Source organism: Anas acuta, chromosome 2, assembly GCF_963932015.1.
Source record: "Anas acuta chromosome 2, bAnaAcu1.1, whole genome shotgun sequence".
Lineage (NCBI taxonomy): Eukaryota > Metazoa > Chordata > Aves > Anseriformes > Anatidae > Anas > Anas acuta.
The window spans coordinates 45,827,737-45,854,645 of NC_088980.1; the positions used below are offsets into that span (position 1 = coordinate 45,827,737).

Consider the following 26,909-nt stretch of genomic DNA (forward strand, 5'->3'; position numbering starts at 1 on the left):
GAGCCCGCTGAAAGTTCACCGCCGTGTCAGCAGCCTCAGCAGTTTCACTCGCCGACCGAGCATGAGAATTTCCCACCACGCTTTTGCCAAGCGAAGGCGCAGCTTCTACCTGCACGTCGAAGCGCAGCTGCCCCAGGAGCCCCTGCCTCATCGCCACCCCGCAGCTCGAGGCCGCCGGGTGTTGGGTTTGCACGCCTGCTTTTTGGGAGGACGGCACTTCAGAAGGTATTTGGGAGCGGGGTAAGTCTCCTTGCTTGAATAATGGGTATAGAGAGGAGTGTCAGGAGAGGGGTGATTTCCCAGGTCCTCCTTTCCACCCTTTCCCCCTATGGATGGGCAAGCTCAGGAGGGATTTTTTTAGGTGATCTGCTGTGTGTATCTGAGGTTTTTAAAAATCTGGGTGGGGAAAAATGGCTTAAAATACTTAATGTGAGTGCCGAGGCAATTAATCCGTACAAAAGAGGAGCTTTGGGAGCAGCTCCCAGCTCGACATGGCAGCCAGGGCTGTTACCCTCGCCTGTCGGGGCAGCGAGGAGCCCCTGGGTCGGAGCATGGGTGCCCCAAGCCATCGCACCCCCATTTTGTGTGTGGAGACGGGCGCGTCATTGTACTTCAGTGTGCGTTGTGCCTCTGGTTTTAGGCTTTCCAAACTTACTGGGAATTAAAAACATGGGGGAGGCTATTTGCTCCTTCTCAAACAGGGATGGAAACAGGTTGTGTGTGTATGGGTGAGAAATTGGTATGGCATCATAGGCAAAGACACCACCCGTTCACCCCCTCAGTGTATGTGATGGCGCCGTTGTTGAAGGGAATTTCAGCTGCTACTTGACTTGAGCTCGACATAGATCACAAAAATACCAAACACATATAATAAAAAAATGCATGCATCTTTCACCATTTCCTTCCCAAAGGGGAAAAAAAAAATAATAATATGAGACTATTGTCTGCCCAGATTTAATGTGTTAGCTAGGAAAGTAGTGCCAGACCTTGCAGAAAACTGGTGTTCACCAAGACGCTTTAATGATTAATACACAATGCAAACAATTTCTTCTTGAAGAAAATAGTCACCAAATGCTGAAGCAGATTAAAATTGATTATTTAAAAGGAAGCCTCCTGAGGATTAAAATAAGTAATCAATGCTCAGGGGTGCCAGGGATGGGAATTGCGATGGCAAGCAGGGTACCTGCATCCTTATGGTGCCATCCTCAGCTCATCCAAAATCCGAACCTCTGCCTCTACCAGCGCAAAGAACAGAGTCTCAACCAAAATGTCATTAACAATAGCTTTGAAACTTAACAACTCTGTCTTACTGGTCTTGGGTTAAATGTCTTTTGTCACCCTAGCAAAGGTACCAGCTCATAACGGGCAGGCTGTTGAGTCATGGGTTTGGGGTTTGGCTGCTAGCATTTTTTTTCTCAGGGACAGAAAACTCAATATATCCAGTGGCCTTAAATTTTTATTGCGAGTCATGGCTTGCCAATACAGAGAAATACAAGCTGCAGCAAATAAATTGAGCCCACTTTCACCCTAGATCAAAGAGCTAAAATGCAGGGGGATTTAATTCTGTAATGAGCACAGAGGATCAGCTTTTCTTTGCAACACGAGCAGCCAGTCCCACAGAGCAGAATTGTGTCCGCAAGCACAGGGAGCAGCCTCCACATGCCGAAACCAAGCAATGGCTGACAAACGAGTTGATGTGGAGCTGGTCTTCAGCGAGGGCTCAGCTCCCTCCTGCCGCTCACCATGGCTGGGAAGAAGGCTCGTCCTGCTCCAGCCGGGCTGGTGGTTCCCTGAGGGGCTTGCTGTTTTGGGCTGTGGTTGGAGCCACAGGTGGGCTGGGTGCTTTGAGCTGTCTCAAAGGTAGCTCTGATCCTCTGTCAGCTCTGCTCGCAGCATGTCCGGCTCCATTTTGCTGCATGACGTTGAAGGTTTCACTTCCCTGCGCGGCGAGGCCTGGTCTGGCTGGGCGCGGCACGGAGGAGGTGCGTGAGGAGCCCTTGGTGGCCTTGCTGCCCCTGGCACCAGCTCTCATGGACCTAGGAGGTCCAGCCCTCCTCCGAGGCAGTCTTTGGGGTGCAGGAACAGTGTCCGAAAGGCCGTGCTTGGTACCCCTCAGGCAGCATTGGCTTAGACAAAGACTTGGCATGAGGCAGGAACAATGGAGGAGGTCAAATGGGTGCTGAGGGTGAGCGAGCTCCTCACCCGCCGCCGCCCCAGCATGGCGAAGGACCAGTTGGAGCTGTGCTCCTGGCTGTCGCACACGGAGGAGCACTGCTCCTGGCCCCTGGACCTCCGCATGAGCCGGGCCAGCGCCGTCCTGAAGCGCTCACCGGCGAAGACGTAGAGGAAGGGGTTGAGGCAGCTGTGGAGGAAGGCGATGCTCTGGGTGACCTGCAGGCCAATGTCCAGCCCGTTGGTGGCCCAGCAGCTGTACACCACCCCAGTATACGTGTTGATGGTCTTGACCAGCAAAACGATGTTGTATGGGAACTGAGAGAGGAGAAAGGCGGTGATGATCATGGTGATGATCTTCAGCGACTTCTGCTTTTGGCATCTTTTAGCTTGGAGGAGGGTGTTGATGATCAGGGTGTAGCAAATAACCATGACCAGGAGTGGGAGGAAGAAGCCTATCGTGACTTTCAGAGCCAGGACAGCGACCCTGAAGACCATGCTGACGTTTGGCGGGTACATCATTTTGCACACAGTCATGTCGCCGACTTGCTTGCTTTGGCTGTACATGATCTCAGGGATGCACAGGCCGATGGATGTCAGCCAGACGGCCAAGCACACGAGTTTGTTGTGCAGGAGCCGCCTCCGCTTGGACGTTTTAGCTTTCGTTGCCTGGACGATGGTGATGTACCTGTCAAAACTGATGCAGGTTAGGAACAGGATGCAGCCATAGAAGTTGATCTTGTACATGCTGTTGACGACTTTGCACAAGAAATTCCTAAAGACCCAGCCGTCGGAGGCAGCCTTGGCCCAGAAAGGGAGAGTAAAAAGGAGGAGCAGATCTGCGACGGCCAGATGCAGCAGGTAGCGGTCCATCATGCTCCTCCTGAAGCGGTATTTGCAGTAGATGAGAACGACCAAGGCATTTCCCACTGTGCCCACAGAGAAGATGAGCCAGAAAAATACAGGCAGGAAGGCTCGAGCAAACTGCCAGACCTGCCTTCTGTCACACATGAGCTCCGTGTCATTGGCGGGGTTCCCATAGAGGGACATCACCGTGCTGTTCCTGTAGTAATCCAGGCTGGTCTTGCTAGGTTGGGTGACCTGTGGGGGGACACCAGGTAAATTCACGCTGAGGTGGCCCAGTAAAGTGTAAATTTGCCCCTCTCCACCAGATGTAGCTTAAGATCCCCAACATTTCCCATTTTAGGTGGGAAAGCACAAAGGCTGCCAGCAAAACACAGTGGGTTTCAGATGGGTTGATATGCGCCCGCACCCAAGAGAAGCTTCAAATATGTAACAAAATGCAAAATCCCAAGCTTGCAAAGAGGAATGGAAAATAGCTCTGTATTACTGCTGTGGTGGGGCAGCACAGTTGGCTTTTGGGAGCAGAAAACTGATGTTGGGGGAAGGAAAAACCGAGATTGCACAGCAACGTCAGTGTGTACTCACTGTGCTTGCAAGGGCCATCTTCAGCCAAATCTCAGCTCGGTCTTGAAGGAGGCACCACAACCTGGGGAGGAAAGATAGGGGCAAAATAACTGATTTGAAACAGAATTGTGGATTTTTTATCTCAATTATTTTGTTTCTATAAAAAACTCTTTGGGACTCATGGTTAGCTTTCTGACACAGCTTTGTAACCCTTTGAAATGAGTCTGGACAGGAGATGAGCAAACCAAGCAGAAATTGATGTCACTGGTTTGAATTACTGAGATGTTTCCATTTTGCTAATAGACAGGCGGAAAAGATCCTTAATGCAGTAAAAATTACATTTAGGCTAAATTAGGGCTTCGGCTCCTCTCTGCCGCTGTGCTGATTGCATCCTTTGACTTACTAGAGTCACTGAGATTTCATTTTTAATAAGATGTAGAGTCCCCAGTGCACACATTAAAAAAGAAAGTCATCTGAAAGCACCATAACTCCCAAAAGTTGCATGAGAAAAAGCAACACGTCTCTCTCAAATTGCCTAACAACAACTAACAAGGAAAAGTACCTGCCTTCAGGGGCAGCTTGCAGTGTTAAAATATTTGCATCCCCTGCAGTGACCGATAACGGCATCCCCTGCACTCTGCCTGCAGCAACTCTTATCTGCAAGCTGCGGCGCGACGGTGGGCCCTGTACAACAGCTCATTATACCCCCATAACAAAGAAATTTATTATTATTATTATTATTATTTTGGTGCTGCAGATTGCTTTGTGTTGGAGCCAGGCTGCCTCCACAAAAAGCAGAGCCCAGTCACGCAGCCACCACTGAGCCCCGACTTTTCCAGGGGGGAAACAGTGCTCACTTCTGTGTGTTTTCCATTTGGTTTCTCCCATGTGCCTGCTTAAAGCACCTGTGTTAACTGCAGCAAGCTGCAAGCAGCTTCTCTTAGGGATGTTAAGTGGGTTTTTGGGCTGCTCTCTGGTCCAAATTGCCCCTCGTGTCTTTGCGCACTCTTGGGAGGGGCTGTTTGCAGCAAATGTTTGCAGAGTTTTGTAATTTGGTCCAGCAAATGTAAAGCAGTCGTTTTCATCTCTTGAAAAATGATTGTGTTCAGAAAGCAACAATTGAGATCCAAACCTTCCACTTTTTTGTCTCCGTGGAGCAACTTTAATGAATACAAATGATCTAGGAGTGAGGTTTGCAGCGTGAGTTCTTGGCAATAACAGAACATTAATCTCAGCGCAGAGCACTTGCTCAAAATAAACTGAAGAAATAAAAATAGCCATAACCATGTGCTCGGAGCTTTTTTACATCTTCTATCAAGACCTACACGTAGAATTATGTTTGTCCCTGGAGGGTCAAATAGAGACATAAATTGAGTACCTGTGTTACCAAAACACCGCCCGTGCCCTGTACATAGCTGCTCAATTTCTGATGTGCAAAACTCAAAATAGTTTTTATTTATCCTCCTTTCAAAGCAGACAACCAGGGAAAGTAAAAATATGTAAGCAGACCAAAAGAAACCATCTGTCTAACACCTATACAGAAATACTAAGACAGAGAAATTAAGACCAGCTTTAGCCACAGATATATGAACAATGCTGGGCAGTGCTGCACTAACAGGTGGGATGGCAAAACCTCTGGTGGCAACAGCCCCACGAGGGTTTTTTCCCCATCCCCATCCCCTTATAACACACGGGCTCATCATGGTAAATGAAGGTGCAGCCAAAAACTGAGCTGGCTTTGTACTGTCCAAGCAGCAGAGCACTACAAAGTCAGCCCCGCAGCAGAGAGCACAGCGTGCTAACCACAGCGGTGGCCTCACGCTGGGGTATTGTTGTCGCTGCACTTGCTACAGATTATATTAATAATAGCAATAATTCGGTTTTAGGTATAACGAGCTTTCAGATGCTCCAGCGAGCACTTGATTTTCTCCTGCATGCTGCAAGTTGGCAGCCAGCAGGCTGCCCCTCGAGACAAGCAGGGGCAGCTCAGTAACCAGAATTAGAGACCCCTTTCCACCTATTTTGGGGGGAAAAACATGACTCAAGGCATCTCTGCACAGCTCATCCTTCCCGGCAGCACCAGACCTGGCAGGCCCCACCTGCTGCAGGTTGCCTGCTCAAAAATCCCATGGCACATCCAGACCAGCCGTCGAGACAGAGCTACTTGGTTGGGGAAATTGTGGGAGCTCTGCGTACCCCAAGGACGATGCAAAATAACTGTGATGTCTCCTGTTAGTCTCCAGACCTACCTTGTGTTGCAACAGAAAAAAAAAAAGATCCAAAGTGGGTGAGGTCGACAGCGAGCTTTCCCAAAACCAAAAGGGCAATTTGTAACGCGGCGTCCTTCCCGCTGAGGCTGCGTGTGGGAAGCAGGCACCCCAAAAGCGGAGGTGGCACTCACCGGGAGGGTCTCTGTGGGGAGGTGAGCCCGGCCCCGGCGCCCCGCTGCACGCCCTGCCTGCTCTGTGCGCCCGCACCGAGCCCGGGGCTTTTTGAAGCCTGCGCTGGGTGTGTGCTCCCGGACCCGGGCCTAATCAAACCTCCGAGCGGCTGTTTTCTTTGTGGTTTGCATGGTTTAGGTGGCTTACACACAGATGGCAATTAAAAAAAAAAAAAAAATTCTTTCCTTTTTTTTTTTTGGTGAACTCTTTCAGTAGCAAAGTAGAGACCACTCTTATCACAAGTTTCTACTCAGATGCACCAGCTAGCACAGGGCAAACCAGAGGCTGCTCCCAGCGTGGCCTCATCCCGATGGGAAAACACATTCACTGGGGGAAAAATGAAATCCTCAACCAAGAACTGGGCCCCCTGGGGAGCCACCAGTGTGCCCGGGGAGTGAGGAGCTGGGGGTCCCATCCCCATCCTGCCTGCTCTGAGCTGGCCCTCAGCTCCAGAGGTTGTGTCCAGCCGTGCTGGGGTGGCATGGTGTGCACGGGGTGGGTGCAGGGCCACCTCACGAGGTGGGTGGTGAAAATAGATGAGACGTGGGGCAGGACCGTGGGTGAGAGCAGTGTGGCTTGTGGTGTGCATCGTGGCACTGCCAGCCTGAGGAGCGCAGCAGGCAAAACTTTGAGGGGGAAGGCAGGGAGAAGTGGTTGATCGTGTCTTCTTCCTAGCAAGCAGGCATGCAAATCATGATTCAAGTTCCCTTCTCTACAGGAAGCCCAAACACCATGGGTTTTGATGCACTGCTGGACGGCTTTCAGCTGTGGCTGGTGCTGGTTCCACTCCAGCTCCAGCAAAATTTCCAAACCTATGTTCGGGTTCAGCTCCGATTACCGGCCAGGGAATCAGCGGGACAGCAACAACCAGCACCAGGCTTTGGGCTGGGCTCAGAGGTCTCTTGGCACCACGCTTCAGCATCCGCATCAGCACGGCTTTTTTTTGAGAGTGGCCACAGGGAAGGAGCCAGCATTGCCTGATGCCTGTCTGGAACAAACTCGTTAAATGGCAGGCAAGCGATGGCAGCTCTTCTGCAAAGAAAATCTGCTCGCTTCCTCAGGAGGTGCCTCCAAGGCAGGCGCAGTGCCTGGATGTTTTGTGGCTGGAAGACGAAGCCCCTCAGAGGAGAGAACAGGACTGGGGAGATGCATTTGGATAACTAGGATAGGAGAGCAGAGGTGGGGGGGCAGCTCTCAGCTAAGCCCAGAGCCCTGCTGGGGAAAGCACGGGGTGCAGGCACAGGATACCATGGGCTGGCAGAGATCTGCTTCGTGGGAGCTTCTCCTAATTCAAGCTACATTGGCCATGGGTGAAATGCAGGGTTGGGAGGGTGACATTAACTGTAGCAGGATAAAGGCATGCCCACAGGCAGATCTCTGGTGTAAAATTAATGTCCACAACCTCCATGATCTCCTTCCTTGAACCTGAGCCCTCTCAATTTTAGTGATTATAATGAGATTGTGCTTAATTCTTCAAAGCAGCAATGACTTAACCTACCCGCCTCATACAGCCAGTTCCATTTCCCCAGATCTCTAGGACAGAGCATGGGCCGTTGTTAATCTTGTTGGTTACTTTTTTTTTTCCTGCCATGTGCCATTTATTGCCATTAGCAATGGCATTTTTGCCCATGACACTGGGAACTGAGGTGTAACAGCGTGAATGTTACAAATCTTCTTGCCAAATTTCTGACGACTCTGCTCCCTGTTCACATCCTTGCTTACTGCCATCCACGGATAATTAGCCCCAAACCAAACCTTGTGGTTTCCCTCCAGCTCACATCGTTATGAAATTGGGCAAGCACCCCCGCCTTCCTCACAAACATATCACGCTCATGCTTGTCAAAAGAACTCGGAAGTATCGATTTTTTTTTTCATTTGTTTAATGTATGTGGGAAAAATAAAGAACATTAGCATTTCTTATGTCTTCTTTCAAACCCCAGGGCATTTAATTTAAGGTGCAGCTTGGTAGAGATGTTTTAAACTCCTGATCCAGTCCGCATTCTAGTGGCGGAGATGCGCTCAGCCTGATGCACTGATCCGGTGCTAGAAAGATTTTGCAGAAATGGAACAAAGCTTGGGGTTACACCCTCTTCTGAGGCTGACCTCGAGGTTTCATTTTTCACAGAGAAAACTGTACTGCACTTACACTAAATCTGACTTAAAATGCACCCTCCTCTCCAGAAAAAAATACTGATTTTCCCCTCCCCAAGTAAGAGGCGAACATTAGCCTGCGAGCGAACAACCTTTTAGATTCAACAGAGCCTAATCTGATGACTTGCTTATGCAGGCTGTGCACTAAGGCATGGGCCTGCCCAAGGACTCTAATCCTAGGCTTTAGTTCTCTCACCGAAGTCCGTAATGAACCCAATGCATTAATTACGCCAAGAGAAAGCAAGAGGGAAAGAGATCTATGGGCAGTGCATCTTATCAGGAGTGTGGTGGCCTGGACTCTGTGCTCTTTGCTGTGTCTCTCACCTCCTGTGCAATCTCTTCACTTCTCCCTGCCTCAGTTTCGCCCATCCCCGCAGCACCGGCAGCGTGCCCCTGTTTGTTCCCCACTCCTCAATCGTTGCAGCCACCCTCCAGATGCTGAGCCAGGGCTTGCTGCGGTTCCCCACACTGAGCAAACAGGAGTGTTGTTATTGCCATTCAGAGCGGGTGTACGGAGTAATTAAAGTCATCAAAACCGTTTGCGAGTTCGGGTGTAAATTTTGACATGTTTATGACCTGCTTGGTTTGTTTTCTTTTGAGGCTACACCATGTTTTCACGACTTCCCCCTACTGACCCAGTTGCAGGTAGAAGCTCAGGCCGTGTTGCTGTCAGCCTGGTCCCACACGCGAGGCCCTGGGACTCCACAAAACACGGTACGTGCAGCCAGAAACCCCCTGCCCCATCCCTCGGGTGCACCCGGCTAGCAGCCTTGTCACGGGGAACCAAACAGGGCATCTCATCCACCTTCGGTCTGACCTCAGCCAGAGCCTTTATTTGACATAAAGCTGAGGATGGGATGTGGAAAGCCTTTCCCAAGTGCCACTTGCAGAAATACCCAAAAGAAAAGCTTTGATTGCTCTCTTTAATCGTTCTTCCCATCCTCAGAGCAGCTGAGCTGTGTGGAAATTATGTCTGGGCTGTGGCTCTCAAGGACTGCTATCATCACCAGCCTTCGATGCTGTCTCCAGAAAACGACCTTTACCATGTCCTGAAAGTCTCTGCCTTCTTTATATATGCTTTTTAGTGTGAAAATGTGGGTCTCTGGGAACTGAGTTGAAAAATTTGCTTGATGACTCACTTCAGTTGCCACCACTTTCTTAGCATTTACTCAGATCTGCACTCCTCTGCCTTGGCCTAAACTTTTGACCCCTGAGAAGCATTTCATAGTAGTTTAGGCCACTATTATGTCAACAAGGAACTAGACAACCTTCAAATATAAACATTTTGCACAATAATGCACGATTTGGTGCATTGCTAGGTTGCCAGAACTCTCTTTCTGAGAAGAAAAAAAAAGGTATATCTTCAGGTGAGGCCCCAAGAAAGGATCTGGGGGTAAGTCAGGGGAGAGCTGTTCCTCCATCATTCTGGCCTTTAAGTGGTAGTGCCCCCACGAAGAGAAAGTGCCCCAGGAGAGAAAGTCTTCAGCCTGTAAGTGAGAGCCTCCACCAGCAAAGCAGGGACCACGGCTGCCAACACACCTTGCCACACGACGCTGTAGGTCACAGCACATCGGCGATCAGAATAACCAGACTCATGAGGCGGTTTCTTGTTCACACCCATGTCTGTTTAAAGTCTCACGTCAGGGAGGAAGGCACATCAAAATACTGATCTGGGCTTTTTTCTGCCCTCTTCCTTAGAGAACTACTTTCACTGGGAGAGAGCACAGGTCTCTGGCTTCCCTCCGTGCTACACCATATCATTGAGCCTTCACGCAGGACTCTGGGAAGGTGTAGCAGATGGGGTGTACTTGAAGGAAGGGACCTTGTCCTAAGTTTGATGGCCCTCTTACTCTATGAGGTACTCACTTGCTGAGGCACCTCGTGTGTCTTGGCACATCAGTGCTCAGACTGCATGGTTCTGGAACAGCAGGAGCTCACCGAGTCCTCTGAGAAAAGTTATCTCCTAGACTGGAAAATACGCTGAAACACAGCCACAAGCTTTTGAACCCCAAAGATCAAAAAAAAAGGCAACTACCAGAAAATGCTATTAGTGTATCGAATATTGTGAATGCGAGGAACAGCAGCATGTTGGGCTGGATGATCTTTAAACATCCCCTCTGACCCAAACCATTCTGCTAGTCTATGTCAGCTGAAACTAGGTGGAGATACCTGCTGGGGGCAGCCCACGCTTTCCCCACGGCCGGCTGCTTGTTCCCAACACCACACGATGGCTGTCCACTCATTCTTTTTCAGAGCCAGATGCTATAACCCGGACAACCAAAATAGTCCATTGTTTTCCTTTTTGCAATGTTACTTTTAAGAGAGATCATCACCTTCTCTCCTACCCACAGAAAGAAGCAGCTGAAGCACTTGGGAACTCCCAGATAAAAGGAGCGAGCCCTGCTGAGAGTAAAGTTACATCTGTGGCTGCACTGGCTGTAGGGCCAGCTCATTCTGCAATTCTTCATAGGTTCTCCTACATCCTCCACCCGCTCAGTAAGCCACACTGTGGTTATGAGACACAGAGCTTGTGAAACTCCCTGTGTTGGAGGAGGGCGAGCGTGGAGGAAGAGCCATGTTAACAGACGAAGTGCTGGTTGCTCTGTTCACACCACCCAGCAGATCCCCAGCATATAAAATGAGCATTTTGCTTACCAACATAGAAAAATTCCCAAAATTTTCTCCCCCAAAAGAGACTGCCAGAGAGCTCAGTAATTACCACCCACGTTTACTGCTGGAAGCTGTTCTCACAGCTCATCATCATTGTAGTCACAAAGCTGGGACTTTATCATCTTGATATCTTTTTATAGCAATGAGATCAGTGGGACATTTTATATAGGAAAAGTTTTTATTTATCAGCTCTAGTTTTCCTTTCTCTCATTATATACAGGATTCTAGTTCTAGAATCTAGTTCTAGAGTGTGCACCTTTGACTAATATTCCTCTACCCTTTTCCACTTATATATTCCTCCAATATATTTTGTTTCTTACTCACTTACTTCTCTACTGAGTACTCTTTTTAAACCTCTCTTCCTATGGAAGCAGCACCAAGGATATGATCATTTTTATTGCCTGTGCCTATAATTCCAGCATGCCTTACATGAGATGAGCTGACTAAAGCTGCATTAGATAGCCTAAGGAAGGATGCATTAATGTTCTAGACAGCAGAATTGTAGTACTGTCCCTGATGCTATTCCTTTTACATAGCATACATGTGATTTTGTTTTGTTCTGTCTGTTTTTGCCTTTTTGTTTTGTTTTGTTTTGCACTTGCTCCACTTTGACAGGATGCTTCACTGATTTCAGAAGGTCCAGATCTTTTTCTGGAATCCGTAAAGTTGTTGTAGAAGTATGCATTTTACACTTTTTCTTCTGCTCTTCATTCTCTTTGTTGTCTGTAATTGAAAACTCTAAACTTAAATACAGTAATTGAAAACTCAAAGCCAGTAAAAAAAAACATATAACTCTGGATAACTCTTTGCCTCCTGTTTCCAGGCTGTAGGCACACATTGCAGCAGTTTGCTTTCTGCTCTCCCTCCGTTAGCTCCTCTTCATCTAACCAAGAGCCCAGCACATCTGCCCAGACAGAGCCTGCAGGCTTGGTGCAGGATCATTAATAGTGGAAGCAAAAATGATAATAAGAAAATAATGCAGCTGCTACATGCATCTTTTCGTCACTGCAAACCAACTTTGAAGGAAAAAATAAAAATGAAGAAAGCACACAGAAGTTGAGAAACAGAGTTTTAAATTGTGTTTATATGAAACTTCCCCAATACATTAATCAGCATAGCCATGCTTTGTGTCATGCTGAGATACTGGGATAGGACAGCTGCTTTTTCTCTGCAGATAGCATAGCTAAAATAAGCCTGCCATTTTAGCCCCAAAACGTTACAGGAATATAAACATTAGCACCACAGAAAGGAGGCAAACTTCCTGATTACACTGAAATTGTAATGTACAAGTGCAGAAACCTCAATGGTAGCACTTACTACTGACAAATCGTAAGATGCTTTGCACATACAAGGTGCTTTTGATGTGGGAATCTCAAAGCATTTTTATAAATTCAGTATATTTCCAAACACCACCTCTGCAGGGTGCTGGAGCAGAGTCATTCCTGTTTTATGGAGAGAAAACGGGAGCACAGCAATTTGTTCTGGCTGACCCAGTAGACAACTGACAGATCCAAGCCTGTGAGTAATTATTCCCCACTGTCTTGGGGAGGTGCACAGAGAGCAAGGGAACAGAAGCTCCCTGAGGTTTACTTTATGTAGTCTTGGACACGCATTTAATCTGTAGGTATCTTCATTTCTTCATCATCAAATTAAAAAAGATTGAAAGTGCAACTGTGTCAGTGGAGTAATGTATTCATTATTACAATGGGTTTTGAAGACAAAAACATTTTAAAAACTGTAAAGAACACAGACAAATCTGGTGCATTTCATATGAACTAAAAGGTGTTAGTAATAATTGTTACAAACAGACCAGACTACTTAATACCTAATTTCTACAAACTTTACAAAAAAAAAAAAAAAAAATCGTAGAACTTGCATTGTTTTTTTTTTTAAAGCTGCTGTGCAAAGATACTGAGAAAAAAAATGCTGTGTTAACAGACTATCACCCATAAATAAAGCCCACTAAAAGTGATTTTTAAAGCTTGCATATGAATAAGACTGATCCTTTCAAGTTTTCTAAAATGTTTCAAAGTCTTTATATCTGAATCCACATACATATTATTGTTGCTGGGAAAAAAAAATTAATTTCATCATTGTATCTTTTATCTGGTTTTAAAGATAATTATCATTGTGATTTCTGTTTGCTGCTTTGGCTTTGTTTGTTTGCGTCGTGGAGCACAAGCAAAACTAAACTAAGGAGTGTCCAGGTTTCAGTTTTAGTGAGTGCTAACCATCACGTATACATCTGTCCAACACCACAACATTATAAACAAAGTTCCTTAACAGTTTCAGGTTCTTTCGTATAAGAGCTATTAATTTATATTTAAGATCTAATAATCTTGTTTGAGGCAAGAATTTAGTGTGGGTTGGTAAGAAGAGACTTCAGCAGATGACTGGATCTCGGTCTGTGTCACATCGGAGTGGTATCAGTGTTACCTAGGTAGAGAATCAGATGAATTAATTTTCAGCAGGATTACTTCAGCAACATGAGCCAAATGAAACGAAATTTGCAACATGCCATGCACTAACACTGAATGTAAAAATGACAGTGCAGAACGGGGCACTTAGAACCGTTCACCAGTTGGGATGCTCCCAAATTCATACCCACTTTAATTTTTTGTTATAACCTCCCATTCAGTTTGCTCATCTCCACCCAAACACCAGGATTTCTGTCCCTCAGATGCTCATACAAGCAGGTGATATGGCAGTCAGCAAAGCAAGTTAGGAGACAGAGGATGAGCAGGACACACTGTGGTGCATGGCAAAATCTGTCTTCTGCAGCCAGGAGAGAAACCTGGCGACAGGTCAACCTTCTTTCTAGCTACAGTCTCCTGTAGCCTGATGGCTTGGCTTTCCTTAGCCATATGATTTAACTGGGATTAAAAGCGTCCTCTAGGACAGGCATTTTTACAGATCATATTACTAATGGGGCAACAGAAACGGCTGTGCTTCGGGTAGGTGCCAACCAGGGAGCAGAGCCCCCTGTTCCCCAATCCAGGCAGGGTCACATCTGGACCATGGACCACGGGGTGACTTGGGCACAGCTCTGCCAGCAGGGTCCCCCAGGCAACTTGTGATGTGGAAGAGGTTTGGGGTGAGGGATAACGCTTGTCCATCCCCTACCACGGCAGCAACACCATGCAGCTGCTGGCTGAGCCGAATTTAGGGCATGACCGACTTAACCAAGGGACAGAGTGGTGCCAGAGGCGTAGATGTAGAATGGTATTCCTGCTCACTGCTACTGGTCTCGGTATTTCAGACCCAAATTTCGGACAGCATTTCTCACATCTTCAGGGCACCTGACACAGCAGAGGGCACGCACAACGCCATTTGCGTGCTTAACCTCTCCTGTGCTCATTAGCGAGCGGGCTGGGCGCTATTCTGAAACAGAGAGAAGCCAACAACTCCAAAGCCAGAACTTTTTTATTTTTTATTTTATTATTTATTTTATTTTTTATTTTTATTTTTTTTTATTTCCAGATGGCATTAAAAAACACAAAACAATAAAACAGCACCACAAGGAGCACCCGTCCCCCCTCCTCCCGCGGAGCGCCCCCCTCAGGGCGCACCAAGATGGCGCCGGGCCGGCCGGGCGGTTGCCCGGGGAAACGGCCGCACGCGGCTGCGCAGCGCAGGGGCAGGGAGGAGAAGCGGGCGCCGAGAGTGACGTCAACGCACCGCAGCCAATAGGAGCGCGGCGCGGGCGCCGGCCGGGCTCTGTTGCCATGGCAACGGGCAGGCAGCCCGGCCCGCCCAACGGCCGCCCCGCAGCGCCCGAGGCGTCGCCATGGTGAGTAGCGGGGCCCGGCCCGGGGCACCTGGGGAGCACCCGGGCGTGTGGGGGTCACACAGGGAAATTTAGTCAGTTTTTAACATAACCAATGCAATAACGATACAATAATCCTTTGAAAGCGAGCGCAGGATCTAGTTGGGAGGTAACTCTTGGCAAAAGTTATGGTCATTTTTATTTATTTGTCTATTTATCGATGTGTGTGTATTGAAACTACAATAAAATACAACATGCGCAACAAAGTAAGCTGAAGGGGTTGCTGAAATTGTTAAATTGTATCGAACTTGCCACAAAATCAAGGCTCCAGTGTCCTTACTTGTCTGCTTATATCCCGTGTCCTTTTCAACACCCTTACCTGTGTGCTTATATCCCGTGTCCTTGTGTCTGCAGGCAGAGCTGGGCCTCAATGAGCACCACCAGAATGAAGCCATCAGCTATATGCGCTTCGCGCGTTTCAAGCGTGGCCTGTGCCTCAAAACAGTGGACTCCTGCTTTCAGGACCTTAAGGACAGCAGGTACCACAAAGGGGCTCTGGATTCCACATTACAAGGTGGAGGGAGCAAGAACAGAGCAGGATCTGTTGGAAACAACTGCAGCTTTAAATGCTTTATGGGTGACTGCGCAGTTTACATTTGTGTATTCCTACTGAGGAAGAAAGACCCAATTTTTCCAAATCACAGAATCACAGAATTTCTAGGTTGGAAGAGACCTCAAGATCATCGAGTCCAACTTCTGACCTAACGCTAACAGTCCCCACTAAACCATATCCCTAAGCTCTACATCTAAACGTCTTTTAAAGACCTCCAGGGATGGTGACTCCACCACTTCCCAAATGTCACAAGCCAGTTCTTTTTAATATTGAGTTGTTTGGATTCTGGGGAATTAACAGAGATAGACAGAGTGACATTTCTTTATATCTTATTTCTGATGTGTAAATTTGATGCGTGGCTATAGTGGAAGTAGTATTCGTGATTTTTAATGATAACAAGATAAAATTTAAATGCAACAACCATTTACTAATGTCACTGTTGTTTAATAACTACTGACAGGGGATGTTTTCAGGAGGACATTGCATTATCTACAAGTGATACCTAGTGTAGTAGGGTCTCACAACATCACAAAATTGTTATTTTGATCATATATGACTCACCTTAACTTCCCTGTTTAGACTTGTTGAGGAGACCTTCACAGTTGATGAGGTGACAGACATGCTGGATGGGCTGCAGACTGTTGTACACAGCGAAGTGGAGTCCGAGCTCATAAATACAACTTACACCAATGTTTTGCTTCTGCGCCAGCTCTTTGCACAGGCTGAGAAATGGTACCTTAAGTTACAGACAGACATCTCTGAACTGGAGAATCGGTAACTATATTGGGCTAAATAAAATGTCTTTCAGTAATAAGAAAACTCCCAAATGTTGATTATTTGCATTCTTTTCCTAACCATAGAAACCTGCTCTTTTCCTATTTTATCAATGAGAAGTTAATTTCAAGACTTCTTATCTATAAATTAGTGAGATATACGATGCTTTCAAATTTGTCAGGAAGATGCTTTTATTGATAATGTTCCTACTTGATTAATTCATCAATTATGAGCAGCTAGTGGGATTTGACTAAAAAGCATATTGTCTAAGCAGGTTATATTTAAATCAAGGATGCCAAGTCTTGCAGTTCTAATGCATCTTCCCTACCATTGCACGATGTTATCTGTAGCATTTATTGCATTTGCTTGGGATTTCATCTTGTACTTCTAAGGGGAATCTGATAAGCAATAATGAGCATCAGCCTGGTAAAATGCGTTTCATAGCATAGTTCATTTAGTAAATAAATGCCTCCTTTGTTTTTGTTTCAAGAGAACTGTTGGAACAAGTTGCTGAATTTGAAAAGTCAGAGTTTACTTCTTCAAACAAAAAGGTACAGTTTTATTTTAAAGTATTATAATTAAATGCCAAGTGATGTCATGACAGATGTTTGAAATATTTTAGTGCTGCATCTTGGGTGTGGCTCTGACTTACCTTGTGTGGTTAGCAATGCATCTTATTTGTTTTGTAGCATAAATACATATTTAGTTAATACGTATTTGAACACTTAAAGTAAGAATTAAAATTATTTTGACCTCTGTTTATATTTTTGACTCTTACAAACATTTAAATATTTAGGTTTTTTTTCTTAACTTTTTAGTCTTTTGGTTATTGCAGCATGGGTAGTCTTCTATAAACTCAAGTTCACAATCCTTTTCTGACTATATGTAGTATTTTTGTTTAGCTGGAAGTGGTGTCTGTAATTTAGGAGCCAAGGTATCAATAAAAAATTAACTAGACAGACATTTGTTTGTGTTGACTATTTGTTATTTTACAGACTAAATGAGTACTTTTGTTTCTCCTAGAATTCTGTGTAATGTAATTTTTTAACATTTATTATTTCTTTAGCCCAGTGCAGATCTCATTAAACCAAAACTGGCTCCAATAAATGAAGGTGGGTCAGAGCTGCTAAACAAGGTAAGGATTTGTCCCTTGACACAGTTGTAGTTGATGATTGTTCTGCTTATTCAACTGAACTGGAAATACTCTGGACATACTCTACAGTGGTGTGTCTGTAATGTCCCTGTCACTATTTTAATGTCAATGTAACATACCACAGAATGTAAAGCAAAATGGTAATAAACTAATTTTGTAAAACATCATCTATTTATTGTGTAATTACAGCCTTTCACATATATTGCAATATTGAACTTCATTTTGTAAAGACATTTTGTAATTATTTATTTTTCCATGAATGAGTTTAATTAGTAGAAACCAGTAAATAATTTGTTTTATGAGGCTGGCTTTCCAGCAAGGAAATAAATTAAAATTTTTATCTGGCTGTTAGGTTTTTGGACATGCTCTTTGTCACTGGAAGTCAATCCTGTTACATGCAGTCTTTTTTGTTATTGTTGTTGTTAATAGCTTAAATTCCTCCTATAATAATTTTGTAAATGTCTGATTTCCCACTTGTTAAATAATTTCAGAATAATTAGAAACTTTCTTATACTAATGTTTTCAATTGCTTGTATTATGTATTGAACTTATTTAGTACAATCAAGCTGTTTTTAAAATGCCTTACATTTCTTACAATACACTTTTAATATATGGGGAATCCAGAAATCTTGTGAGGAGTTGTGTTTTCTGTCTTCTAACCTGCATTTCCAAATGATCTGTCAAGTACAGTGTCTCAATCAAGTTGTTGTTTCCTTGTAAAATAGTTAAAACATTCATCTTAAATGTGTGTTATAACTCAGTGTAGTTATTCTTCAAAAATAAATTAAAAATCTGTTGCACAACAGGTTTTTGTAGAGCACATACATCCGATGATTTTTTTTTTCCAAAAAGTGCAGTGAATTTATTCTGACTGATAAAACACACTTATTTTATACATGTATAACACCACGCTTAGGGACATGGCTTAGTGGGTGATGTTGGTTGTAGGGAGATGGTTGGACCAGATGATCTTGGATGTCTTTTTCAGCCATAATGATTCTACAATTCTGTGATTTCATGTGACACAGAATATAATCTGAGGTAACCTGGTATTTGTCTCTCTGAAACAGGAACCATAAATAAATTCTTAGCTGCCTGTTGAATGAAAATACAAGCAAGAAGCAGCAATGAGATTTTCATCTCTAAACATGCAATTTGGTTTATTGAGGATCTTGATACTCAAAAGATGCTGAACTGGCTAATCCCAATTCAGTAAAACACGTGCTAAATTTAAATGAGAGGTTCTGTAGATTACAGTAGAACTGGAGACTTAAATTTCTTGCTGACTGAGGCAGAAAACCCAATAATTTGCAAGATAGGCTTTAAGAGGTAATCAGGAGTCCTTATCAGCAAGGTCATTTTTATGAGCATTTACAAGCCTGCTTGTTTTCAAGGAAGAAAATAGCCTAGGAAATATTTGGAAAATTCAAACTAGCACAAGCCTGTTCACAAACTTTCTTTTTTATTTGCTCAAAGGCGGTTGCTTGTCTACAAGAAGAAAATGAAAAGCTGAAGACCAGACTGAGGACAATAGAAACACAGGTAAATTTTCTGTAAGTCTGGGTACTTAATGCTGTTTACATATTAAAGAAATCAAAATAAGAGTTCCATGGCTATTATTTTTAATTTTTCAAAGTTTTCAATTAAAATATATTTATTTTTCAATGTATCACAGGCTACAGCTGCATTAGATGAGAAGTCCAAACTGGAGAAGTCACTGAAGGATTTACAGATGATCCAGGGAGATCAAAAGGTAAATATAACTGAGATTTGGGCCTCTCACTACAAGGATACTGAGGCGCTGGAGCATGTCCAAAGAAGGGCAGTAAAGCTGGTGAGGGGTCTAGAGAACACGTCCTAGGAGGAGTGGCTGAGTGAGCTGGGATTGTTTAGTCTGGAGAAGGGGAGGCTCAGGGAAACCTTATTGCTCTCTTACCTTAAAGGAGGCTATAGCGAGGTGGAGTTCAGGCGCTTCTCCCCAGCACCAAGTGGTAAGACAAGAGGAAATGGCCTTAAGTTGTGGCAGGGGAGTTTTAGGTTGGTTATTAGGAAAAATGTCTTCACTGAAAAGGTTATGAAGTATTGGAATAGGGGAAGTAGTTGAGTCAGCATCCCAGCAGGTACCCAAAAACATGTAGAAGTAGACCTTCGGGACATGGTTTAATGGTGGATTTGGCAGTGTTGGGTTAAAGTTTGGGCTAGATTTTAGATGGTTTTTCCAACCTAAATGATTCTGTAATTTCCACCCCACTCCCTGTGTTAAACAAACACAACTGTTGCCAGTACATCTGAAAAGTAGGTCTGTATGCCATGTTTCTTTTATGGCAGATATAAAACTTCAGGTTAGTGTTGTCACGTTCCTGCTGACATTGTCGTGTTCCTGCTGGTCTGTCAATTAGCAGATAATCCAGTATGTTAGCTTATTTTATGACATATATTTCATGTCACATAGACCATGATGAGTTGTTATCAGAAGTGTTATTCCAAATACTGTCAGAGAATAGTATTCCAGAGTTCATATTCTTAAGAGCAACGTTTGCATTAACAAATACTTTTTGTTTTTCTTCCTATTTAATCTGGTTATTTGCTTGTTTGTTTGTGGGGCAAAAGAAAACACTAATTATTTCAAACATTTGTCACACTTAACTGTATAGAGACAAACCAGACGCTGTAATGTCATTGTTTTGAGAATATTTTTTTTAATTCCTGCCATATTTACAGACTTGAAGCTAAGTTCAGTATCATAAAATTTTTCACTTTAATTTTCGTATTTTAATCCTGCTTTCTTTTCATTTTGCTTTCTAATTGGTTTATGGTATGTACTTGGCTTTCTTAGTATGTTTTAATTGTATCTAGTAACTTCCAAAATCTGTATTCAATAATAGTATTTAATAGGGAACTTGATTTGTCATTCAGACAAATATTTTATCTGTTTTGTTAATCCTTAAATTATGAAAGGTTTAATATTAGAGGGTTTTATTAAATCCTGGATAATCGTGCTTGTAGTTTTAAAAGATTGGAAGCAAATCTCATCCTACTTTTCTGGTTAAATATGAATTGGCCTGAATGTCAGGGTGGTGACTGAGTTATCTACAGCTTTCATGTTCTAACTTGCTCTCTCTATGATCTGTCATCTTCTTCTCCAGCGCTTTGTCTCTCCCTGGGCATGTATATGTGGTTGAAACTAGCTAGTAGATACAGCATAGATATATACAACTGTATTTAATCAATGAATGTATTAGTTTTTTGGAGAACATGCTCAATTTTATGTGGTTTCTCTTCATATTTTTACAAGATGGGTGTCAATAAAATCATAAGAACCCAGTTGTACATTAAGCGGTAATTCTCAAACTCTTTAGGCAAACATGTCATGAGTACCAAACCACATTTTTAAGGACTAGCTGTTAGCTCAGCAGACTTTGTTTAATTTATTTTCTATTTTTTAATAGATTAATATGATTTCACAGACCAAGTGTGGACCACACTTGGGGAGCAACTACTCTGTTGGGTCAGTCTAGCATGAGGATTTAGAATTTTTGTGCAATTTTTTCAGTGTTACAGTCAGAGTAGATGGGGATCTATGCTATACATACTAACATACTCAACATAGACAAAGGAGCAGAACTGCCTTCGTTCTCAAGTTTTGTGCTTTTTAAGGTGCCAGTGGTTTGGCCTCATCCTGAGTCATTAGACTTTTGAGAGTTTGAAGTTCAGTTTTTATTCCTGAGAGAGGTTTTTTTTAAATGGAAATCCATAGAATAATTACATTAATATAATGTTTTGTGACCCAGGACCGATTGCTAGAAGAGTTTGGGTTGTTTCACCTCACAAGGAAAAAGTAAAGTTGCTTCACAAGCAACTGTGGAGGCTCTTCTTGTATTTCATCCGAGAACAGTACAGTATTGGTACCTGATTAATAATATGATCCTTAACATTTTCATCCATTCCTACAAAGCATTACCCTAATGGCTTTTAAAACAGCTGTGATATGTTACCCACTTTAAAAACACCTTAAAGATGCTGTTTTAATCTTACTATGTAACTTACTGTATGGTGAAAACCTTCATGTGATGTGCTTCATCATGTGGTTTTGCTTAACGCCTATAGAAGTAAAATGAGATCATGAAATCTCAGCAGGGCAGAGGAACTATCTTTAAAATGCATTTATTAACATTTGTTAAGTTAGAAATTCTCTAGTGCTTTAACTAACTTCATTAGTTCACTTACTTTGGTAAATAACTTTGTTAATTAAAGCGCTTCTAGTTTAGGCTTTACAGGAAAAGAGTAAACATCATAAAAATTAAGATGTACCTATTTTAGGTGGAATTCTGCTTTTGGCATTTTTAATATTTCTTCTCTTGCATTTAACATATTTTAAATATTTCTTCTTTTGAAGACAAATGTAAACAAGGATATCACTGAACTTGAGAACAGAGTGGCAGCTTTGAAATGCCAGTTAGAGAAGACTTTGAAGGATTCTACTGCAAACCAAAAATCCCTGGAAGAGAACTTGGTGACGACAAAGCATGACTTGCTTAAGCTTCAGGATCAGCTATCCACAGCTGAGAAGGTTGGCATTTCATTGTAATGTAAAGATGAGCTCCTTACTCACTTTTTACCTGATTAGTAAATTAAAAAGCACATGCTATAAGATACAGTGTTTACTGGGTCACACTGGTGCTAGTGTATTTTTGTTATTTCTTTGGAAAACATGTTACATGTAGAATAGCAAAGCCACAACTAACTGTGTGGTTGCAATGAAATGAATATTTTAAAATTGCCTCTTTGTCCGCATAGTCATTTCTGAATGAAGATTGTGTTCCCTGTCTTCAGAAGATTTTAGCCTGCTTTCCATAGAAAATGAAGCTTGTATTGCTCTGTCTGTCCCAGTAATATCATCTGAATCTACTAGCTGATTTCATCTAAATTTGAATAAGGTATAGAACTGCTATTCTGAAACTTGAGGGGGAAAAAAGGTCATATTTTAAGAAGTGTATTAGCATGGTTTTCATAATATTCAAATAATATGTTGGTGTTATTACCACGTAGGAGTTAGAGAAGAAATTTCAGCAAACAGCTGCTTACCGCAACATGAAAGAAATTCTTACTAAGAAGAATGAACAGATAAAGGATCTACGTCGAAGGCTTTCCAAGTAAGTGGTGCTGTTCTATCTGTCCAAACAGGATCCGTATTCTGCTCCTATTTTTTGTTGTTGTACTGTCTCTAAAGCAGACTGCAAATTTCCCCTTAAAAAGAATTTCTAGTAGGCTGTTCCCTGATTTTTGACAAGCCAGTCCTTTTAATGGATGTAAGGTAAGTGGGACTGAACTGTGCCTGCAATCTTAGCTATTGCCTAACAAGTAATGTAGTAAGGAGGGGATACAAAACATTAGCGAGTGCAGTAGGAAAGCCCCCAGAACCTAGACACAGAGATACAGAAGGGAGATGTACCAGCTTTACCTTTTTTCTTCCACACTTCCTTACGGGAATGGGAAGTGCATAGTATGGAAGCATGGTTAGGCTCATATTGGATAAATCAGGATACACCTGTCCCTTGTATTGGGTAGAAGACCCAGATAGGGTCATTCTGCAAGTGGCAAGTGAGCTTTGACAGTGTTGATGCCTGGAGGAGGACAGAGGTGGAACTTTAAACTTCTGCCTGTATTTTGGGGTTTGTGGGTACATTCCAGTTCATTCTCTCATTCTACTATTTGGTAAACTGGCCAATATTAAAAGGAGAAGGTAGTCTGGAAAGTATACGCGTTTGTCTGTCCCCTGAGTCATGTGGTGCACCTTGACAGGAATGCATCGCTAATGGGAGTAATTCATTACTTGGGTTTTGTATGTTCTCTAGAGGTAAAATGTCTCTTTGACTATTTTCTATTCTGTTATTTATTTTTTCATCCTTAGATATGAGCCAGAAGACTGAGATACCAGAAACATCTGATCTATCAAAAGCTGCCATAGAAAGAAGATATAGACTGGCGTTATTTTTTAACAATTTTTGTTTTGAATGGTTTATTCTATGTTTCTAGTGCTTAAAATAACTTCCTATTGATACTAAAAAGGATGCTGAAACCTCTACCTTACTTCCTTACAGATTTGCAATTTATAGCTATTAGCTTATGTAGTCGTGTTTTTAATTAACCATTGACATTCCTTGAGAAATAGCAAACAGCAACTTATTGAAGAACTGAGACAATTCTTTACAAAGAAAGGAGTTTATTTTTGTTAAGAAAAGAAAAATAAAAATAAGCACCAGGGTTTTTATATTGTTGTCCCTGAGGTGAAAACTCGAGTTATGTTTGTATAGTTCACATAGCCATGCAGCGGCATTATATGTGAAAATTGCATCAGTAACAGTAAACAGTAGGAAAAAAAGAAAGAAACATGCTGATTCCATAGCATTGTTTCACACGGAATAGCTGAGCCCTTAACAAAATGTGACCAGTAACATTTGGCTAGACGGTACTCATTGGGTGAGGTAAATATGCTTTCAGGAGAAGCACTAGACCCTTTCAGATAAAACCACTTATTGGAGCTATGATCTTTCCCTTTAAATTATTTGAAACAATTGTGAACATTGGAATACCGGTTCTGATTGTTCCGATGTTCTCAATGTTAAGATGAACATCTGAAAAAGCACGAGGAAGTTGCTAATGGAGCAGCTTTCTCAGGAAATACATTACTTTAGGTATTGTCACCTCCTTATTTGTAACCTCACCAGAAAACAGTTTACTTCTCTCAAAGTCTTTTATTTGTAATCCTCTGCCTTGAATTTATCTGGCAGCCTCTTAATACTGCGTTTTACTTGTTCGTCTTTCTCTGTTCAGATGTATGTTGTATATTTCTCCAAATAAAACCAGTATGTTTTCAAACATCTCATATTTAAGGGGTTTTTCTGTTATTGTTGCTGTTGGTTTTGTGTTTGTTTGTTTTTCACATTAATGTCTTATATATCTTTTAAATATTTGTAGAAAGTACTATTGATGTAGTATGACAGCAGGGCTTTGTGGGATGATGTGCTCCACGTGCAAGGTCAGTTAAATTCAGGAGAGATTATTTTGTTCTTTGTATAGTCACAAAAATGTTATGTTCTTAATAGGGATGTACCAAAGAGCTTCCTGGCTTGTTTCCTCACGGCAATTATGTTGACACCAACACGATGGCTTGTCTGGGTGAATACTGTGTTTTGCTTTGTAATGAAACTAATTCTAACAAGATCTGTTACTATTTCTAAAATGACAAGCAAAGGGTGGAGCAAGGCTCTTTTCTGGTGAATCCTTGGCAGTTGACTTAGCTAGACTATTGAATCTCTGATATTCCTTTGGTATTTGGTTAGAAACCATTTCAACAAGCACATATGCTCTCCATTTCAGTCTCAATAATTAACGAGTTGGCCATAGGCTAGCGCAGTTACAGACCTTGTTATCTCTTCAAAGGAATAAGGCAAATCTCAGAGAGAGCTGTGCAGTGCAAAATCGAAACACTGACTTTGATTACATATCTTGCTGATTGCCAGTTTAGTGAGTATGAGATTAGTGTGATTGCTGTCATTTGTATCGCTAATGGTTAAGTGAAAGGTCTTGTTTGGAGCTCTAGATAAACATACATCATCTGTTGGGCTGTCAGAGGAGACCTGGAGCATTATCCAACAGTGATTCTCCTTTTGTTGAGATAGGCATGGTGTTTTGAAGATGGAGATGACATGTGAACCTCTCCTGATCATGTCTGACATGTCTAAAACTTCACTTACTTCCCCATAGTGTAAATTCTAATATTGCTTTTATTTGCTTTTGTTCTTGGAAGTTTATTATACTGCTCGAGTAGGCATCATCCATTTTTTTCCACTCCAGCTGTTAGTTACCAAGCTATGCCTGAAGCGAATATTAAAAAGGAAAATTTCTCCATAAGCAGCTGATCTGCAGGAATGAACTCTTTTTCTTTGATTGCTTTCGTTCGTTTGTTTTCTGTGTTTTGCTTGCAAACTGAAGAGTGTCTTCTACAGGAATTAAATGTAGGCAGCTCGGCTTTGCTGGTGTTGACCATGACAGCCAACCAACAAACCTATGCTGCAGTCTGACGTCAGGGCAGCTGCAATTTGGATGCTTCCCACATACTTGATTTTGAGAAAAGCACAATCCTCTACCATGCACCTACTTTTTTTTTAATTTATTTATTTTTTAATCCAGCCCAAAAGTTCTTGAGATTCCTCTGTTCGATTTCCAACTTCTGGTATTCCCAAGGGCAGCTCTTGTTTTCTGCATGGTAGCAAATGCTGTCAAAGCAGGCAACTGGTTCTTTCTGCCCCAGGAAACGAACACGAATCATCTTGGGGTGTAAGGTGGCTGAATGGATCGAGATCAAAAAAATTGAAGCTGTGCAAGGAGTGCAAGCCTTTTAAAAAAACACTAAAAATGATTTAATGTCATTTCAGGATAGGTTTGCATGTGAGTAGGTAAGAAATTTTAAAAAGAAATTTAAAAAATAAAAAAAGGCAATTTAGTTTTTCAGAGGATGGGTCTGAGGGCTGGGTGAACTAGGTTCAATTCTCCGAAGCAGAACTGCATTGAGTACACCTTCTTGGAGGAAATACCCTAAAAATAAATTCAGTCAAGAGATGGAGAGCTGTGGTGCTAGAAAAAAACCATGAAAGTGAAAAGAAGGCCTCTTGTCAGGTGTATTTTCTTGGGTGTAAGGCCTCCATAAAGATGCTTTACATTATCGATCTCTGGAGACTGAGGTAGTGCAGAATGGTTTCAGGGTGATTAATGGGGTGGGTGTAAGTGTTCAGAGTACCAACCTCAAGGGCATCATCTACAGTTTGGAACCAAGCAGCAAGAAGTAGTGATAAGCAGGAGGAACGATTGCAATCCGGCAGTCCTAATGACTGCTTAGGGAAATAACCATACTCTCCAGCTACACCTGGGGCAATCAGCCAGCGGTGTCACAGCCGACGGGCTGTCAGAGATCTGGAAATCCACTGGGATTCTTTTTCTCTCATGAAGTGAAGAAACAACAGGACGTGCTACCATAGATGGAGAGACAAAAGACGAGGATTTTCAGTTGGTACCTTCAGCTAAGTAATTCCAGTTTTGCTTCAGTGAGAAATGGGATTCTCTGCTTCGTTTAGCACCTTCTGATTGGGTTTACATGGGGCAGTTGTCTTGCCATCCCTAGCCTGCTCTGGGGATGAACCCCTCCTGTTTTTCACCTGTTCCCCCAGGCCACACACTCCTGAATTTGTGATATACAGGGGGAAAAAAAGCTCTTAATAATCATCCTTTAACATGACCAATGAAATGATCAACGTTTCTTGCTTATCCATTAAAGACTTATCTCCGTTCCTCCAGATAAAGCAAAAGTCCTCACCCAACCTAAAGGAAGGAAACCTACAGAAGATAAAATCTCGACTGGCATCAGAAATAGCATCTCGATTTCCTGAGGTATGTGTGGAAAATCCTACAGCAAGAACCCGAGCTGTTTGTGAGACTGGCATTTATGAGAGGCAGTGATTCATTTCATTGCATCTGAACTTCCTGATCTGGCCCGACCCGAGCTGAGGATGGCACACCTCTGTGCCTGCACACCCTCCCACGTCCATTAGTAAACTAGTTTGAAATGTAATGGGAAGGAGGTACAGAGCCAAGGAAATGTTTAACTTGATTATGCTCATCAGTAGCTGTAATCTATTCACACAGAAGCATCCCAAGTGCTGGTGATGTGCTATTTTTAAGGCT

The 26,909-nt window shown here is 43.0% G+C and overlaps 2 protein-coding genes across 3 annotated transcripts; one reads left to right on the plus strand and one right to left on the minus strand.

Moving 5' to 3' along the window:
* Positions 1-2,066: 2,066 nt before the first annotated feature.
* CCR9 (C-C motif chemokine receptor 9) lies at positions 2,067-6,022 on the minus strand. The gene is made up of 3 exons (XM_068674621.1): positions 5,850-6,022; positions 3,622-3,682; positions 2,067-3,273 (listed from the first exon to the last, which is right to left on the minus strand). Exons 2-3 carry the CDS (start codon positions 3,637-3,639, stop codon positions 2,128-2,130), a joined length of 1,164 nt encoding a protein of 387 aa, XP_068530722.1. The 5' UTR covers positions 3,640-3,682; positions 5,850-6,022; the 3' UTR covers positions 2,067-2,127.
* An 8,334-nt stretch (positions 6,023-14,356) lies between these two features.
* LZTFL1 (leucine zipper transcription factor like 1) lies at positions 14,357-24,049 on the plus strand. 2 transcript variants are annotated; one of them, XM_068674624.1, is made up of 10 exons: positions 14,357-14,652; positions 15,043-15,167; positions 15,821-16,015; positions 16,506-16,566; positions 17,082-17,150; positions 18,645-18,710; positions 18,844-18,921; positions 21,565-21,738; positions 22,218-22,321; positions 23,080-24,049. In XM_068674624.1, exons 1-10 carry the CDS (start codon positions 14,650-14,652, stop codon positions 23,096-23,098), a joined length of 894 nt encoding a protein of 297 aa, XP_068530725.1. In that variant the 5' UTR covers positions 14,357-14,649; the 3' UTR covers positions 23,099-24,049. The 2 variants fall into 2 exon arrangements, with proteins under 2 accessions (XP_068530725.1, XP_068530726.1); XM_068674625.1 differs by lacking the exon at positions 14,357-14,652 and adding an exon at positions 14,676-14,797.
* Positions 24,050-26,909: the final 2,860 nt, after the last annotated feature.